Source organism: Heterodontus francisci, chromosome 36 (assembly GCF_036365525.1).
Source record: "Heterodontus francisci isolate sHetFra1 chromosome 36, sHetFra1.hap1, whole genome shotgun sequence".
NCBI lineage: Eukaryota > Metazoa > Chordata > Chondrichthyes > Heterodontiformes > Heterodontidae > Heterodontus > Heterodontus francisci.
Genome location: NC_090406.1, coordinates 32,729,409 through 32,748,240, shown reverse-complemented (window position 1 = coordinate 32,748,240; position 18,832 = coordinate 32,729,409). Strand labels below are relative to the sequence as shown.

At 42.7% G+C, this 18,832-nt stretch overlaps 1 protein-coding gene across 2 annotated transcripts in view; it reads right to left on the bottom strand.

Annotated features, from left to right (window-relative positions):
- Positions 1-18,832, bottom strand: part of grin3bb (glutamate receptor, ionotropic, N-methyl-D-aspartate 3Bb) — a 72,549-nt gene that overhangs the window by 24,529 nt on the left and 29,188 nt on the right. For both annotated transcript variants that reach the window (XM_068015844.1, XM_068015845.1), the window contains exon 3: positions 3,377-4,424. In XM_068015844.1, coding sequence (XP_067871945.1) covers positions 3,377-4,424 — 1,048 coding nt within the window. The remainder of the gene's footprint in view (positions 1-3,376; positions 4,425-18,832) is intronic.

The following is an 18,832-nucleotide window of genomic DNA, read 5'->3' as shown; positions in this document are numbered from 1 at the left end:
CGGTCTATAATTCCCTGTTTTCACTCTGCCTCCTTTTTTAAATAGTGGGGATACATTAGCTACCCTCTAATCCGTTGGAACTGTTCCAGAATTTATAGAATTTTGAAAAATGACCAGCAATGCATCTACTATTTCAAGGGCCACTTCCTTAAGTACTCTGGGATGTAGATTATCAGGCCCAGGGATTTATCAGCCTTCAATCCCATCAATTTCCCTAACACCATTTCCCTACTAATACTGATTTCATACAGTTCCTCCTTCTCACTAGACGCTATATTCTCCAACTTTTCTGGGTGGTAATTTGTGTCCTCCTTTGTGAACAGGGAGTGACAGGAAGGTTTGAGGATGAATCAGATTTAGCTCCTGGATTTGATTTGGCAAGGATTATTCACTTAGTACCTAAATTCAGTGAGGATGGAGTTGAAATGTACTTTGTGTCCTTTGAATAAATTGCTATGAACTTGCAATGGCAGGGAGAAAGTTGGACAATTTTATTGTGCAGTGTGTTGGGGAAAAAGCAATAGAGGTGTATTCAATATTTTCAGAGGAACTGCAGTTTTCAATGCTTATGAGTTGGTACCAGAGGCTTACAGGCAAAAATTCAGGAATTTAAGAACGAAACAGGGCTAGATATTTATGAAATTTGTTAGAGAGAAGGAAATGATATTTGATCGTTGGGTATCCGTCCATGAAAATCATACAAGACCTTGAAAGCCTTAGGAAAATAATCCTAATGGAGAAATTTAAAAATAGTATCCCTTCAGGAATAAGGTCCCACCCAGAAGAACATAAAATTGGTAAAATAAGAAATGCTGCAGAAATGGTGGATGGTTACAAACTGATCCACAAAATCAGTAGATATAGGTCCCAATTTAGAAACTTTCAGGAGGAATTGGAAAGAAAGGAGAGTGGATAATAAAAAAAGATTCAGTTGTAGTGAGAGAAAGAATATAAGAATTAGGAGCAGGAGTAGGCAATTCAGCCCCTCGAGCCTGCTCCGCCATTCAATATGATCATGGCTGATCTCACCTCAGCCTGAACTCCACTTACTAATTAAAAATCTGTCTATCTCCTCCTAAAATTTACTCAATGTCCCGGCATCCACCGCACTCTGTGATAATGAATTCCACAGACACACGACCGTTTGAGAGAAGTAATTTCTCCTCATCTCTGTTTTAAATCTGCTACCCCTTATCCTAAAACTATGACCTCTCGTTCTAGATTTCCCCACAAGAGGAAACATCTTCTCTACGTCTACTTTGTCAAACCCCTTAATCATCTTATATACCTCAATTAGATCTCCTCTCATTCTTCTAAACTCTAGAGAGTAAAGCCCTAAACTGCTCAATCTCTCTTCATAAGACAAACCCCTCATCTCTGGAATCAATCTAGTGAACCTCCTCTGAACTGCCTCCAATGTAACTACATCCCTCCTCAAGTAAGTGGACCAAAACTGTATGCAATACTCCAGGTGTGGTCTCACTAATGCCTTGTACAGTTGCAGCAACACTTCCCTACTTTTATACTCTATTCCTTTAGCAATAAATGCCAAAATTCCATTTGCCTTCCTTATTACCTGCTGCACCTGCATACTAGTTTTCTGCGATTCATGCACGAGGATACCCAGATCCCTCTGTACCGAAGCACTCTGAAGTTTCTCTCCATTTAGATAATAATTTGCCTTTCTATTCTTCTGACCAAAATGGATAACCTCACACTTATCCACGTTAAACTCCATCTGCCAAATTTTGGCCCATTCACCTAACCTATCCATATCCATTTGTAAATTTCATATTTCTTTATTGCAACTTACTATCCCACCTATTTTAGTGTCATTTGAAAATTTGGCTATAGTACCTTCTATCCCTGCATCCAAGTCATTTATATAGATTGTAAATAGCTGGGGCCCAAGGACCGAACCCTGTGGCACCCCACTAGTTACATCTTGCCAACCAGAAAAGGACCCATTTATCCAGACTCTCTGTTTTCTATTGGTTAGCCAATCCTCTATGCAAGCTAATAAATTGTCCCTAACTTTCAATTTAAATATTTAAAGCTGGATTGATTTTTAAAAATTCAACAAATTGATCTTGCCCCTCTCCCACCACCCCCCCCCCCCAATAACCATCGAATTAATTCCTTGCCCTCTCCTCCCACAAAATACTTACCTTGTGCACCTGACCTTCCCCCCTCAAATTAAGTTCATAAACTGTGCATTGTAACCCTTCCCACCACCCTGTACACCAATGAGATGAGTTTGCCCCTGCTCCCCCGCCACTGCACTCAAAAACTTACCTGCTCTTCCCTCCCCACCAGTGTTCTGCCTCGGATCCCTGGATGGGGATCTGAAGGCGCAGGGGTGCCAGCCACCAGCACCAATATCGCTCCGGGACAGACGGTGGGAGTGTGATGGTAATTAATTCATTAATTTAAATTATTTTACATATTTAAATTTGGCTTCCGTTGCCGCCAGCAATATGAGTCAGTGCTTTTGTCAAAAATTGAAAGAAAAAGCAGTTGTGGTACATCTGCAATTTGAAGTAACTGTCTCAGTGCTCTCTCTGGGATGATAAATAGATTTGCTCTAAAATTCATATTCATGATGCAAATCAAGGCTCAACTCAGACTCCAAGAACTATTTGTAACCACTAAAAGATTGTGTTACTTCTGACAGGCTTAGAATCAGATATTTCAGTGAACAACTTTCTAAAATTAGTGAGAAGTGACTTATGAGTCCAGGGAAATTGCAAATAGTGAGTTCCCATGACAGCTCAGTTGATAAATGACCAGATGGGTGTTGTACTGAGCAGGATGGTCCCTGGTCTGTACTGAGCTGAGCTAGTGGAGTGGAGAGTTCCACAAGTGGCTTCAGTGCCCCTGGGTAAGGAAGGGAAACCATCCAGGGTTTCAGCTTCTGTCGGCTATCCAGTAACTCAACCTGGTTGTTTAACCAAAGGTGTCGGTACAGCCGACCTAGATCCTATTTCACCCAATGGTTCTGTGTACATTTTCCATCAGAGGTCACTGGATAGTGATCTGGAGTAGGAGCACAAATATATCTATTTTTCTCCTCCTTAGTCCCAAGCACTGAGGCACTGTTCCCAATTCCACATAGACCAATTTCAGCTAACTAACTCAGCATTGAGCAAGAAATGTTTTTCAAAGCTTCCAAAGTTGACTTCAAATAAAAATTTAAACAATTATATCTCCCCCCTGATGTCTGGCCTGGGATGTGGGAAACAGGAACTTGGACTACTTACATGATCATTTTAATTTTATGAAATTATATTTGATATCCCCTTTAAAAGTCTTTGGAGTTTCATTGTTAAATGTGTTTCCATTTTCCTCTCAAACAAAATGTTCGTAACCTTTTTACCTTCCCATCGTGAATCCCAGAAAGTTCCTCAAAGGTTTTCTCTCCGACCATAACAGCCGCCAGGTTAGCTGTATAACTGGATAGGACAAGGAGGCAAAAGATTGCCCAGAGGTTCATTAAGAAACGCCCAGTCCAACATTTAGGTGTCTTACTAGAAACAGTCCGACCAAAGAGGATTGCGTAACACAAGTTAAGAGCTGAGGAATACGAGAACACTTTTATTCTGTTTCTTCCATTGGGGGTCATTCCAAAAGGACTTTTCCACTCGTACAGTGTGAGAAACAAGGCTGTGATATGGAGAGCTACGAAAATCCCAACCCACATTGACCAATGTAATGGCCACATAAAAGCACCAATGGGTGCTGCTGTGTCCTTTGAACTCACAAGAATTGCTAAACTGGTGGAGTAGAATGGGCTGGTGAAATCTATCACCTTGCTGCGTGCTGAATTGATGCTAAAGGACGTGACGGCCATGTGGGCAGCCCCACTGAGGAGATCACCCACCAATCCTGTCCATTCACCATTTTTCCTGGCACCGTACTTCCCATCTCCAACAATGTACAGGTCAAAGTCAAAACCGAGGTCATCTGACAGCTGCTCCAGGAGGTCCATGCAGTAACCGTAGCAACATTTCTTGTATTCGGTTGGCACTGATCCATTTTCATCACTCAGCTCCTCAAACAGCCGTGCCAACACAGCGGGATCTTTGGTATGAGGGTCCAAGCACAGGCGGCCTGCCGGACAACTGCCGTCATGGTCAACCTCCCGAGTGAAAACAAAGGGCAGTTCTACCAATGTGACGACCCGAAGCTTGGGGTGAGCTGAGTTGATCTCCTCATTTATTTCATTTTGAATTCTGTTGGGCCATATGCCTTGTTCAATCTCAATTTTCTGTCGGTTCCATTTGCCGACTCTCACCCAGGTGGGTTTTCCCAATGGGTCCTGACGCAGGTTCCAGATATGGTAATGGTGATCACTGCGAATGTGTGATGTCTCCTGTACATGGATGTATCCTGTCACGCCATCAAATGATGTGTTTGCCAAAAACCTGGAGAGAAAAAAAGTGGACAAAAATCTTGCTCAATGGCAACAACAACAACTTGCATTTATATAGCACCTCTAAAATATTAAAACATCCCAAGGCTGCGTCATCATACAAAATACCAAACCACATAAGGAGATAAAAGGACAGGTGAACAAACGTTTGGTCAAAGAAATAGGCTTTAAAGAGCATCTTAAAAGGAGGAGAGAGAGATCGAGAGGCGGAGAGGTTTAGGGAGGGAATTCCAGAGCTTAGGGTCTAGACAGCTGAAGAAATGGCTGCCATTGGTGGGGCAAAGGAAATTATGGATGCACAAAAGGCGAGAATTGAAGGAATACAGAGTTTTTGGAGGGTTGTAGAGCTGGAGGAGGTTACAGAGCTAAGGAGGGATGAGGCCATGATGGATTTGAACACAAGGGTAAGAATTTTAAATTTGTGACATTTCTGGACTGGGAGTCAATCTAGATCTGCGAGCACAGGCGTGATGAATGAATGGGACTTACTGAGAGATAGGATACAGGCAACAGATTTTTTGGATGAGCTAAAGTTTATGGAGGGCGGCAGATGGAAGTCACACCAGGAGATCATTGGAATATTTGAGACTGGAGGTAACAAAAGCATGGATGGGAATTTTAGCAGTAGATGGGCGAAGGTAGGAGTGGAGATGGACAACACTTTACATTGTAATTGTTACAAATTTTAAGTAATCTAAACATAACACATGTGAACACACAAAATGAAGGGTGAGAAAAGACCATCAGATTCTATCGTTTAGACAAATAACTTTATATACTGCCCTCCCCAATAACAGGTGGAAGCTAATTCCTGGGAGGCAGGGGAAGGAGGGTGGTGAAGATGCCGAGGGTGAAGAGTGGTGGAAAAAGAAACTGTGGTCAATTTTAGGGAAAATTCTGGAAAATTTCACCCAGACTCCCTAAGTCAATCAAGCTCATGCCACATTACTAGACATCCTTAAACTAATTTATCTTTCCCCATCCAGAAACTTGTCTCAATCTTAGGAACACAGGACAATACAGAACCAGGTAACTAGCCTTTCCATCGACTTGACCAGCCCCAAAAGACACAAATTTCTGATCTTAATTTACCTCTGATAACTTTCATTAGCAACTATCAGTCAAAAATCTATCCCTCACCCTCTTAAAATTTCCAATACCTCCACTTCCACTGTCTCCCTGGGCTGCCTAATCAACACGATCACATCTCACAATAAATTCAGTACTCTGAGTATGGAAGATCACTTATAACTTTACAAATGCAAAATTCTCAGCTTTGATGCCTCATGTGGTAGAATTATCACACTGGCACTTGCCGTCTAAGATACACATAGAAAGAATGGTCACTTGGGTGAGCTACTGGAGGCTAGGCCATGCCTGTGGATCCCAAACCCCTCTAAGAATTAGTGCCTTCAGGATAGAAAAGAGAACTGGAATGGTGTAGAAGTTCAGCCAAAATCTTCTTAAATGGCGGAGCAGGCTTGAAGAGATGTAAGGCCATCTCCTGCGCCTATTTCTTATGATTTTATTGTGTAACCTTCACAATAGGGACAACGTCCTCTGTTTATTTGCAGTGAAATGGTGAATTGTAAATGATCGTATAAAGAGCAATCTTGCTATGAACAACAAAAGGTTAAAATCTTCCTCTTCTCACTGTGTAATTGACAGTTCTTCACTGCTAGTAGCTGGATCTCCCACAACCAACCAATTTGGAGCAGTTTGGATTGGTGTCATTTTTAAAATTCATTCTCGGGACGTGGGCATTGCTGGGAAGATCGGCATTAATTCCCCATCTCTAGTTGCTACAGAAGGTGGTGGTGAGCCTTCTTCTTGAACTGCTGCAGTCTGTTTGCTGAAGATGCTCCCACATTGCTGTTAGGTGGGGAGTTCCAGGATTGTGATCCAGCGACAATGAACAAGCAGTGATACATGTCCAAATTGGGATGACCGATGGGAATTGTAGGTGATGCTGTTCCAATCCATATACTGCCCTTGTCCTTCTAGGTGGTACAACTCATGGGTTTGGGAGGTGCTACTCCATCATGTGCCCCAACTGCTGAAGTCTCCACAGCTGCTGTCAGTCACAGGGTGAGAAAATTTGTGTGTGGGACCTTGACGACCACTATCAATTGGGAAGAAGGATGTACTAGATCGTGCTGTTCCATGCCTTGCTTTGCTTGGCGAGAGGGGGGGGAGAATGGACTGCCTTCAGGCAACTTGAGTTTCTTTGCTTTTCACCATTGTTACGTCCGAGGTGGGAAGAGTGCACTGTCTTTTCTTGTCCCACTTCTCCGCACGTCATAACATATATATTTTTAAATAATTTACCTAGTTACCGATTCTTCAATCATAGACTCTACTTTTTATTCCAGAATAAAATACACCAACCAAGTTTCTTTAATAACCAACAAAATTATCAGTTTATTAACAAGACTTATCTAGTAATGAAACAAAGCATTAACACACAGATTGAAATATGAAATTTCTCTTTTTAAATTCCCCACATCTCACTAACGCACACACTGGAAAAAATACAGAAACTCTCTCTGCAGAGGTCTGTTACAAAAAAAAAAGTTAAAAAAAAAGAATACTTTGGCCAAATACTTGCTAATTCTTAAAGAAAAAAGAGAAGATATGGAAGGAAGTCAGTTGTCCCTTTTGGTCTGGCATCTGGGTATACGGAGACGGGTCACTGGGATCTTTTATAAAACAGTTCTTTTCAGGCAGAATTGAGAATTAATCTGTCAGGTTTTGCCAGCTTCTCAGAAGAGATGCAGCACCAGGGATTTTAGCTCTCCCACACTGGATCTTTGTAGGGTTTCTTCAAAGAGGCAGAGAAAGAGGTGAGCTGGGTGGTTTCCTTTGTCTTGGCAGGCAAAACACTAACTGTCTTCAAAACAGTTCACATCCCAGCTGACTTGAAAACAAGATTCAAACCCCCAAACAGAAAGTCAACCTCCTGACCTCCATAAACCTTGACATGTGGCTTCTCTGTAAACATCTTCCTCAGGTTACCAAGGTTTCTGTTGTTTATTGAGCTTAAAGCACATGATTTCCAGCACAGGTTGTTTTCAAAACAACATCTCACGTGTCCTTTCAGTGAACTTGGTAAAAAAAAAACGCATCCATGGAATCTTTTCAGTTTTAACACAAGTCCTCAAAAAATAAAATATTTTTTAAAATGGAAGCAATTTCGTAACACTATCCCTAGTCATAGAGTCATTTTGGCTCATCGAGTTAATGCCAGCTCTCTGTAGAGTAATCCAATCAGTCCCATTCCCCCTCTTCATCCCTGCACCCCTGCAAATTTATTTCTCTCAAGTGCCCATCCAAATTTCCTTTTGAAATCATTCATCATCCCTGCTTCCAACATCCTTGGGGACAATGAGTTCCAAGTCATTACTACTCACCGCGTAAAAATGTTCTTCCTCATATCCCCCCTGCACCTCTCATCCAAAACCTTTAATCTGTTTCCCCTAGTTCTTGTACTATCAACTAATGATAATAGCTTTTCTTTTTCTACTTTATCAAAACTTATCATAATCTTGTACACCTCTATCAAATCTCCTCTAAACTCCTTTGCTCCAGGGAGAACACCCCCAGCTTCCGTAACCTAACCTTGTAGCTCGAATCCCTCATCCCTGGAACCATTCTGGTAAATCCCCTTTGCACCCTCTCATGGACCCTCACATCCTTCCTAAAGTGTGGTGACCAGATCTGCACGCAATACTCTAATTGTGGCCTAACCAGAGCTTTATAAAGGTTCAGCATAGCTTCCCTGTTTTTGTACTCAATACCTGTATTTATGAAGCCTAAGATCCCATACGCTTTGCTAACTACTTTCAATATGTCCTGCCACCTTCAAAGATCTATCCATATGAACCCCAGGTCCCTCTGTCCATGCCCACTCCTTAGAACTGTGCCATTTAGTCTATATTGCCCCTCCCTATCCCTTCTGCCAAAATGCATCATCTCATATTTTTCTGTATTAAATTCCATCTGCTACTTGTCTGCTAGCCTATCTATGTCCTATTGCAGTCAACTTGTATCATCCTCACTGTCTGCCACAACTTCAAGTTTGGTATCATCGGCTAATTTTGAAATTTTACTCTATATTCCAAAATCCAAGCCATTTATATAAATCAAAAATTGCAGTGGTATTAGCACTGAACTTTGGGGAAATCTTCCAGTCTGAAAAACAGCCATTTACCACGATTTGCTGTTTTCTGTCCTTAGGCCAATCTTTTATCCAAGCTGACACTGACCCTCCTATTCCAGGACCCTCAATTTTGCTAACCAGCCTTTTATGTGACACTTTATCAAACAATTTTTTAAAGTCCATATAGACAGCATCCATTGCATTCCCTCAACAACCTTCTTTGTTACTTCATCAAAAAATTCAATTAGATTAATCAAGCATGATCTGCCTTTTACAAATCCATGCTGGCTCTCCTTAATTAACTCAAACCTTTTCAAGTGCCTGTTGACTTTTTTCTCCAATTATTGTTTCTAAAACCTTACCCACCACTGATGTTAAACTGACTGGCCTATAGTTACTCAGAATGTCTTTACACCCTTTCCTGAATAGCAGTGTCACATTTGCCACTCTCCACTCCTATGGCACCTCTCCCTTGTCTAGGGATGATTGGGAGGTTATGGCAAGCCCTTCTGCTATCTCCACCCCATTTCACTTAGCAACCTGGGATGCAAGTCATCCCGAACAGACAATTTATCCACTCTAAGCACAACCAGCCTTTCCAGTACATCTGTCCTATCAATGTTCACCCCATCCATTACCTCTATCACCTCCGTTTCTACCAATATTTTGTCAGCATCCTCTTCCTTAGTAAACACTGATACAAAGTACTCATTGAGTATTCTACCCTTGCCCCATGCCTATAAGCAAATCTCATCCTTTGTCCCTAAAAGGCCCCACCCCTGCCTCTTATTACCTGCTTACTATTTACATGCGGGTAGAAGATTTTTGGGTTCCCTTTTATGTTAACTGCCATTCTATTCTCATATTTTCTCTTTGCCAGTCTTATTTTCCTCTTCACTTCCCCTCTCAACTTTATTGCATTTGGCCTGGTTCTCATTTGAAAAATTCACCTGACATGGATCATACACCCTCTTTTTTGTTTCGTCATATTCTCCATCTCCCTCATCATCCAAGGATGATGAGGTAAGGTTCCCTTACCTTTTGCCCTTGTTGGAATGTGCCTAGCCTGAAATATCTCCTCCTTAAAGATCATCCTTTGTTCCATTACAGTTTTTCTGCCATTAGAACACAAGAAACAGCAGCAGGAATAGGCCATTTGGCCCCTCCAGCCTGCTTCACCATTTAATAAAATCATGGCTGATCTAATTGTGGCCTAAACTCCATTTTCCTGCCTGTTCCCCAGTACCTTTGACTCTCTTGTAAAATCTGTCTAACTCAGCCTTGAATATATTCAATGACCCAGCCTCTACTGCTCTTTGGGGAAGAGAATTCCAAAGATTAACGAGCCTCTGAGAGAAGAAATCCCTCCTCATCTTAAAAGGGAGACTCCTTATTTTGAAAGTGGACCCCCTAATTATACATTCCCTCACATCTTCTCAGCAGCTACCCTGTCAAACCACCTCAGAATCTTATATGTTTCAATAAGATCACCACTCATTCTTCCAAACTCCAATGAGTATAGGCCCAATCTGCTCAACGACCTCCTCATAAGACAACCCCTTCATCCTTGGAATCAACTTCATGAACCTTCTCTACACTGCTTCAAATGCAAGTATATCCCTCCTTAAGTAAGTACTCCAGGTGCTGTCTTACCAATGCCCTGTACAGCTGTAGCAAGACTTCCCTACTTTTATACTCCATCACCCTTGCAATGAAGGTTAACATTCCATTTGCCTTCCTAATTACTTGCTATACCTGCATGCTAACATTTTGTAATTGTTACGGCCAGGTGGGTGATGGCGTGACTTGTTCCCACTGTTCACCCTCCAACTGATCACAGCAAAGGTTTTTGCCACTAGTGTACTAACCTCTTGTGTTTTATTTGCCAAATAAACAGACAGTGACAGGCTTTCTTGTAGGTAAAAAAAACTATTTATTTTAAACAAATCCCGAAATGATCGCAACACCACTCACGCACGCATTCATTCTCACACACACTCTGAAGTGAAGTTGGATAGAAAAGTACAGGGTAAGAGGTGTTCAGAGTTCAGGTTGCAAAAGTCTGTTGTTTCAGGGATAACCTGTGGGATCCTCCTCAGAAGGTGAATTTTAAAGTTGCAGGCCTGTTTGCTGGTTGTCTGGTAATCATTGGGCTTTGCAGTCCCCTGGCGGTCCACTTTGGGTTGAAGACGGCGCTGATGTCTTCGGTCAGTTCTCACGGGTAGAAAATTCATTTTTGCATAGGCACTGTTTTCTTTCTGCTGTTGCTAGTTTTCAACTTGTCTCAGCAGGGTTCAACTGTATTGGCTGGAATCGATCTCTCTCTCTTAGCCTTGCTGGAATTCAAAATGTTTTTTTTGTTTTTGTACTGTGAGAGCAGAGGACAGACCAGACTGATGATGTTGTCTCTAGTCCTGTCCTGAAAATACTCCCCCTTGCTTTCTCAAAACAATTACCTTTTAAGGTAAATTTTTACAAGGGTTGGCTTCGCCCATGTGACTTCAGGTTTCACTCCTAGTTGGGCTGTATAACAGCCTTGATGATGTCCCCATTCTGAGGAGATGAGGATGGTTCACACTTCATTGTAATGAAGGTTATTTGGAGACGAGAAGTCGTCGAAAGGTCTTGTCTCATTGTGTTTGCATATATCTTACATCCAGGTGTGATTATCTGTCACATTTCCATGCAGACGTGGCTTAATTGGTCTTCAGTCCCAGCAGACACAGATGTGGATTTGAGGGCAAGAGATGCTGAGGGTCATGTGTCTTGTCTTCCATTTCGTTAACAGCACATGTACCAGTCTCTTTAAAATTGTTCCAATTTTTTATAACTCTTCAGTTTGTTTCTGCATTCCCATTGCTGCACTTCTCAAGAGCGTGACATAATTCATGTACAAGGACACCCAGATCTCTCTGTACTGCAGTATTCTGCAGTCTCTCTTCATGTAAATAATATTCTGCTTTTCCATTCTTCCTGCCAAAGTGGACAACCTCACATTTCCCACATTATTCTCGATCTGCCAAACTTTTGATCACTCACTTAACTTTTCTATATCTCTTTGCAGACTCTTTTATGTCCTCCTGAAAACTTGCTTTCGCACCTATCTTTGTATTGTTCACAAATTTGGCGACAATACACTCAGTGCCTTCATTCAAATCATTAATATAGAATGTAAATAGTTGAGGGCCAGCACTGATCCCTGTGGCACTCCACTAGTTACAGTTTGCCAACCTGAAAATGCCCCATTTATCCCGACTCTGTTTCCTGTTAGTTAGCCAATCCTCTATCTATGTTAATATATTACCCCCAAAGGCATGAGCTCTTATCTTGTGTAGTAACCTTTTATGTGGCACCTTATCGAATAGCTTTTGGAAATCCGAATACACCACATCTACTGGTTCCCCTTTATCCACCCTGCTTGATACATCCTCAAAGAACTCTAATAAATTTGTCAAACACAATTGCCCCTTCATAAAATTACGTTGTCTCTGCTTGATTGTATTATGATTTTCTAAATGTCCTGCTACTACTTCCTTAATAATGGATTCTAGCATTTCCCCAATGACAGATGTTAGGGTAACTGGCCTATAGTTGCCTGCTTTCTGTCTCCCTCCTTTCTTGAATAGAGGTGTTACATTTGCCCATCCACTGGGACCTTTCCAGAATCTAGGGAATTTTGGAAGATTACAACCAATGCATCCATTATCTCTGCAGCTGCTTCTTTTAAGACTCTAGGATGTAGGTCATCAGGTCCAGACTTGTCAACCTTTAGTCCCATTAGTTTTCCTAGTACTTTTTCTCTAGTGACAGTGATTGTTTCAAGTTCCTCCCTCCCTTTTCCCTCTTGATTTTCTGTTATTCTTGGGATGCTTTTTGTGTCTTGTACCGTGAAGACAGATACAAAATACTTGTTCAAAGTCTCTGCCATTTCCTTGTTTCCCATTATTAATTCCCCAGTCTCATCCTCTAAGGGGTCCAACACTTACTTTAGCTACTCTCTTCCTTTTTATATATTTGTAGAAGCTTTTACTGTCTGTTCTTATATTTCTTGCTAGTTTCTCTCATACTCAAATTTCTTCCTCTTTTTTTAAGTCATCCTCTGCTGGTTTCTAAAATTTTCCCAATCTTCTGTCCTTCCACTTAACTTCACAGCATGGTACACCTTTTCTTTCAATTTGATACAATCCTTAACTTCCTTAGTTAGCCGTGGATGGTGCATCCTTCTCCGAGAGACTTTCTTTCTCAATGGAATATATCGATGTTGAGAGTTATGAAATATCTCCTTAAATGTCTTCCACTGCTTCTCTACATTTAACTTATTTTCCAAGTCCACTTTAGCCAACTCTGATTTCATGCCCTTGTAATTGTCTTTATTTAAGTTTAAGGCATTAGTTTCAGACCCAAGCTTCTCACCCTCAAACTGAATGTGAGATTCTATCATGTTATGATCATGCTAGCCTAGAGGATCCTTTACTATGAGGTCATTTATCACGTCTCATTGAACTTACTAGGTCTAGAATAGCCTGCTCCCGGGTTGGTTCCAGAACATATTGTTTTAAGTAACTGCCCCAAAGACACTCTATGAACTCATCCTCCAGGCTACCTTTGCCAATTTGATTCATCCAATCTATATGAAGATTAAAATTGCCCACGATTATTGCAGTACTTTTCCTACAAGCCCCCATTATTTCTTGATTTATATCCTGTCCTACAGTGTAGCTACTGTCTGGGGGCCTATCAAATTCTCCCACCAGTGACTTCTTTCTTTTGCTATTTCTTTTCTCCACCCAAACTCATTCTACATCTTGATCTTCTCAGTCAAGTTCATTTCTCACTATTGTACTGATCTCATCCTTTATTAGTTGAGCTACCCCACCTTCATTTCCTTTCTTCCTATCCTTCTGAAATGTGAAATACACTTGAATATTTAGTTCCCAGCCTTGGTCTCCCTAATGGCCATCATATCGTACCCATTTATTTCTATTTGTACTATCAATTCATCCATCTTGTTATGAATGCTGCTTGCATTCAGATAAAGAGCCTTTAATTCTATCTTTTTACCATTTTTCCCTAATCTGACCTTATTTTCTGGTGCACTCTTATGTTTGCATGCTCTGTCACTTCCTGTCACACTCTGGTTATCATTACTCGTACTGCTATCCTGCACTATTTCCTTGACCGTTTTCATTAATCTTCTAAATTTCCCCTCACTTGAACCCTCTCCCCACACCCCCCACTATTTAGTTTAAAGTCCTGGTTATATGACTCGCCAGGACACTGGTCGCAGCGCGGTTCAAGTGAAGTCTATCCCAACAGTACAGCTGCCTCTTTCTCCAGTACTGGTGCCAGTGCCCCATGAATCGAAACCCATTTCACCCATACCAATCTTTAACCATGCATTTAACTCTCTGATCTTATTTACCCGATGCCAATTTGTTTGTGGCTCAGGTAGCAATCCAGAGATTATTACCTTTGCAGTTATGCTTTTTAATTTAGCCCTTAGCTGCTCATACTCCCTCATCAGAACCTCTTTCTTAGTCCTATCTATATCATTGGTACCCACATAAACCACAATAATTGGATCCTGCCCCTCCTGTAAGGCATTTTTAATATCTCTTGCATTTCTGTTCATAAGTAAAATGTAACCAGTTGTGGTGTGGACCAGCGTGTGGAGCTCACTGGGTGGTAAGAACATGGAAGCGGAGGACATCGGGACAAAGGGAGAAGAATTCTGACTGAAGACATCATCACTGGGGTTCATATTGGACTTTTTATAATTAAATACAGTGGCGCAGTGGTTAGCACCGCAGCCTCACAGCTCCAGGGACCTGGGTTCGATTCTGGGTACTGCCTGTGCGGCGTTTGCAAGTTCTCCCTGTGTCAGCGTGGGTTTCCTCCGGGTGCTCCGGTTTTGTCCCAGATGCCAAAGACTTGCAGGTTGATAGGTAAATTGGCCATTATAAATTGCCCCTAGTATAGGTAGGTGGTAGGGAAATATATAGGGACAGGTGGGGATGTGGTAGGAATATGGGATTAGTGTAGGATTAGTATAAATGGGTGGTTGATGGTCGGCACAGACTTGGTGGGCCGAAGGGCCTGTTTCAGTGCTGTATCTCTAAACTAAACTAAACTGAACAAGGACCCTCACATACACAGACAGACACACACACACGCACACACACACACACACGCACACACACACACACACACACACACACACATGTCAGGACATGCCTCTAATGTGGTAGCCTCAGACATCAGACTTTCTGTCTACAACCACTCTCATGGACAATGACCTCTTGAACTACGTGTGAATGGTTTCCTTCTTGCCTTATCAAGATGCAGATATCGCATCCATGGGGGCTATGCAACTAAGACCCCCTCCCCCCACCCCCGCTGAGAGCAGGATATCACCGTATTCAGGTGGTCCTGCATAGCCATGGTGGGATTGATAAGGCATGAGACCCAATCGGATGACCCAATTCAAGACATTACCTTATATGTTGAGGAACTAGGGTCAGAAAGGGGTATAAAGCCACAGCTCACAAGGATATTGTTGCTGCAACTAGGAAGTGTGACTTGGTCAGTCACAGGAAGTCATGCAGAAGAATTCGTTCAGCAGATCTGACCATCCAGGAACGAGCTTCTAAACACAGGTCTAACTAAGCAACTGGAGTTGTAACTATATACTATTGCTTAATGAATTAGTAAAGGTTTTCCACGTAAAATGGAAATTGTATCCAAAGTTTGTTTTCTCTGATTGATACTCAGTACAGGGTTAGGACCTTAGAGGGAAGTGAGAACCGCCCCACACCCCATTTAAGAGTCTTACACTCCCACTCCAAGTTTCTCTCCAGATGTCCTTAAGCCTGATACTGGGCAGGCCACGCAGCCTTCAGGACTTACGGTCTCGGCTGCAGAGAACAGTGTCTATCCCCCTAATTATACTGCCCCCTACTACTACTACATTTCTTTTTACTTAAATGGCCCCCTGCACCACAGTGCTGTGGTCAGTTTGCTCATCATCCCTGCAGTCCCTGCTGTCATCCACACAGGCTGCAAGATCCTCGCATCTGCTGGACAAGTGCAAGGGCTGAGGCTTCTCCAGTGCTACCTTCTGAATCCGATATCTGCCTTACTCATAGTCACTCCCTCCTGCCCCTGGCTACAGACCAAATCTGTAGTACCTAGCCTAAGAGTGTGACTGCCTCCTGGAACAGTGTTCAGGTAACTTTCCCCCTCCCTGATGCGTCACAGTTTCTGAATCTCTGGCTCCATCTCATCATCTCAGAGCCAATATTGCCCAAGCTGCAGACATTTACTGCAGATGTGGGCTGGCGTTTTTCACCCTACCCCCACCCCTCTCAGAGTGGGCTGGGAGGCAAGGGGATGGGTGTAAAATCGAGTGGGAGGCGGGGGTTGCTGTTCCTGTTGCCTACCCAACCCCACTGCTATTTTACCAGCTTGGGGAAAGGTGGCAAACGGCCTGCCCGCCCCAAACCAATTGAGGCCCTTAAATGGCCAATTAATTGCCACTTAAGGGCCTCCTCTCACCACTGCTGGTCTTCAGCACCTGAGAAGGCTGCCCAGTAATACCTGGCGGCCTCCTTGCAGGCTGGGGTGGGGGGGGGGGCCCTCCTGTGACCCACAGAGGGCCCCCCAAGCAGCACAGGTCACCCTCACTGGAACATCTCCCTCTGCCCTCTTGATTGAACCCCCTCCCCTTGCTAGGGCCCAGCCAATTATCCCTGGCGAGGCCCAATCCCCACTTACCTTTTCCGGGGCCTCCTCCGTTGTTGCTGGTCGTAGCTGGGTGCAGTCCAGTGGCACTGCTGGGACTGAAGAGTTTCCAGTCATCTGATTCGCTGGCAGCTCTTGGAGGTTGGCCCTCCTGTCTCAGAAGGCCAGAAGTTCCAACTGAGGCCATTTAAGGGCCTGAGCCACAGAGAATTTCAGTGTGGATCCAGGCCTGGTAGAGGCGGGCTCTCCCCCAACCTTTTAGCCAGTGGGCAGGGACATTGCTGCAACATAAAATTCTGGCCATGGCTGCACAGGAACACAAGAAATAGGAGTGGGAGTAGACCATATGGCCCATCAAGACTGCTCTGCCGTTCAATATAGTTATGGCTGGACTTCAACTCCACTTTCCCACCTGATCCCCATACCTCTTGATTCCCTGAGAGACAAAAAATCTATCTATCCCAGCCTTAAACGTATTCAACAATGGAGCATCCACAACACTCTGGGGTAGAGAATGCCAAAGATTCCCATTCCTTTAAGTGATGTAATTTCTCCTCATCTCAGTCCTAAATGATCAACCCCTTATCCTGAGACTGTGTCCCAATGTTTTAGATTCCCCGACCAGCAGAAACTGTCTCTGTCTCTACCTTATCAAACCCCTTCAGAATCTTGTATGTTTCAATGAGATCGCCTCGCATCCTTCTAAACTCCAGAGAATATAGGCTCAATTTACTCAGCCTCTCATCATAGGACAACCTTCTCATCCCAGGGACTAATCTAGTGAACCTTCACTGTACCGCCTCCAATGCAAGTATATCCTTCCTTAAATATGGAGACCTAAAGTGTACATAGTACTCCAGATGTGGTCTCACCAAAGCCCTGTACAATTGTAGCAAGACTTCTTTATTCCTGTACTCCAACCCCCTTGCAATAAAGGCCAACATGCCATTTGCCTTCCTAATTGCTTGTTGTACCTGCATGCTAACTTTCTGCATTCCTTGTACGAGCACACCTAAGTCTCTCTGAACATCAACATTTACCAGTTTCACACCTTCAAAAATATTCTACTTTTCTATTCTTGCAGTCAAAGTGAATAATTTCACACTTCCCCACATATACTCTGCCATCTTGTTGCCCATTTACTTAACCTGTTGTATCTCTTTGCAGCCTCTCCGTGTCCTCTCCACAGCTTTGCTTTCCACCTAGCTTTGTATCATCAGCAAGCTTTCATACATTAATCTCTGTCTCTTCATCTACATCATTGATGTAGATTTTAAATAGCTGAGGCCACAGCACTGATCCTTGTGGCACTCCACTAGTCACAGCCTACCAACTTGAAAATGCCCATTTTTTCCCACTCTGCTTCCTGTCCATTAACCAATCCTCTACCCAATCTAATATATTACCCCCAACTCCATGAGCCTTTATCTTGTCTATTAACCTTTTGTGTGGCACCTTATCGAATGCTTTTTGGAAATCCAAGTATACTACATCTACTGGTTCCCCTTTATCTACCCTAATAGTTGTATCCTCAAAAAACTCCAATAAATTTGTCAAACAGGATTTCCCTTTCGTAAAACCATGTTGACTTGTTCTAATCATACTGTGCTTTTCTAAGTGCATTATTAAGACTTTCTTAATAATAGATTCACACTGGTGTCCACCTGCTCCCATGTGCTACAGCTGCAACACATCACTTGTCCTGCCATCTCTATTGTGTTTTATTTAACTAATTAGGTTTCAAGTTTCGAAATATCACTGACAATTTGCAGTTATATTAAGTAATTTAACTAGCTAACCTACAAATTTAATACAATACTTATATCACCCCAGTACCAGTTTAAACTACTGCCCCAGTTTAGAAAGAAAAAAAAACTTGAAACTCACCAACCAATCACCTACCTGCTCACCTAATTAATGCCTCTGCACTTCAGCTCTCCTGTCTCCCGCTCCCTCTCTTAGATCACTGCTTGTTCTGTAAAAGACCAGAACAGCATCCCCTCCCTCACCGCACTGAATTCCTACACTTACCAAATTCTTTGGTTCCATTTTACCCTGGCTAGATCCCCTCTCATCCCATTGAAGTTAGCCCTCTTCCAATTTAGAAGTTCTACTTTGGATTGTTCCTTGCTCTTCTCCATTACTAATCTAAACCTTATGATACATTGATCATTCTTACCCAAGTGTTCTCCCCAGAGACATTTGGTCCACTTGGCCCACCACATTCCCCAGCACCAGATCCAGCAATGCCTCCTTCCTAGTTGGACCGAGAACATATTGGTCAAGGAAGTTCTCCTGAATACATTTCAGAAATTCCTCCCCTTCTTTACCATTCACTCTGACATTATCCCAATAGATACTTGGGTAATTAAAGTCCCCCAATATCACTACTCTTGTACATCTCTGTGATTTCCCTGCAGATTTGCTCCTCTATCTCTCTCACTACTTGGAAGCCTATAGAATACCCCCAGTAGTGTGATCATCCCCTTTCTGCTTCTCAA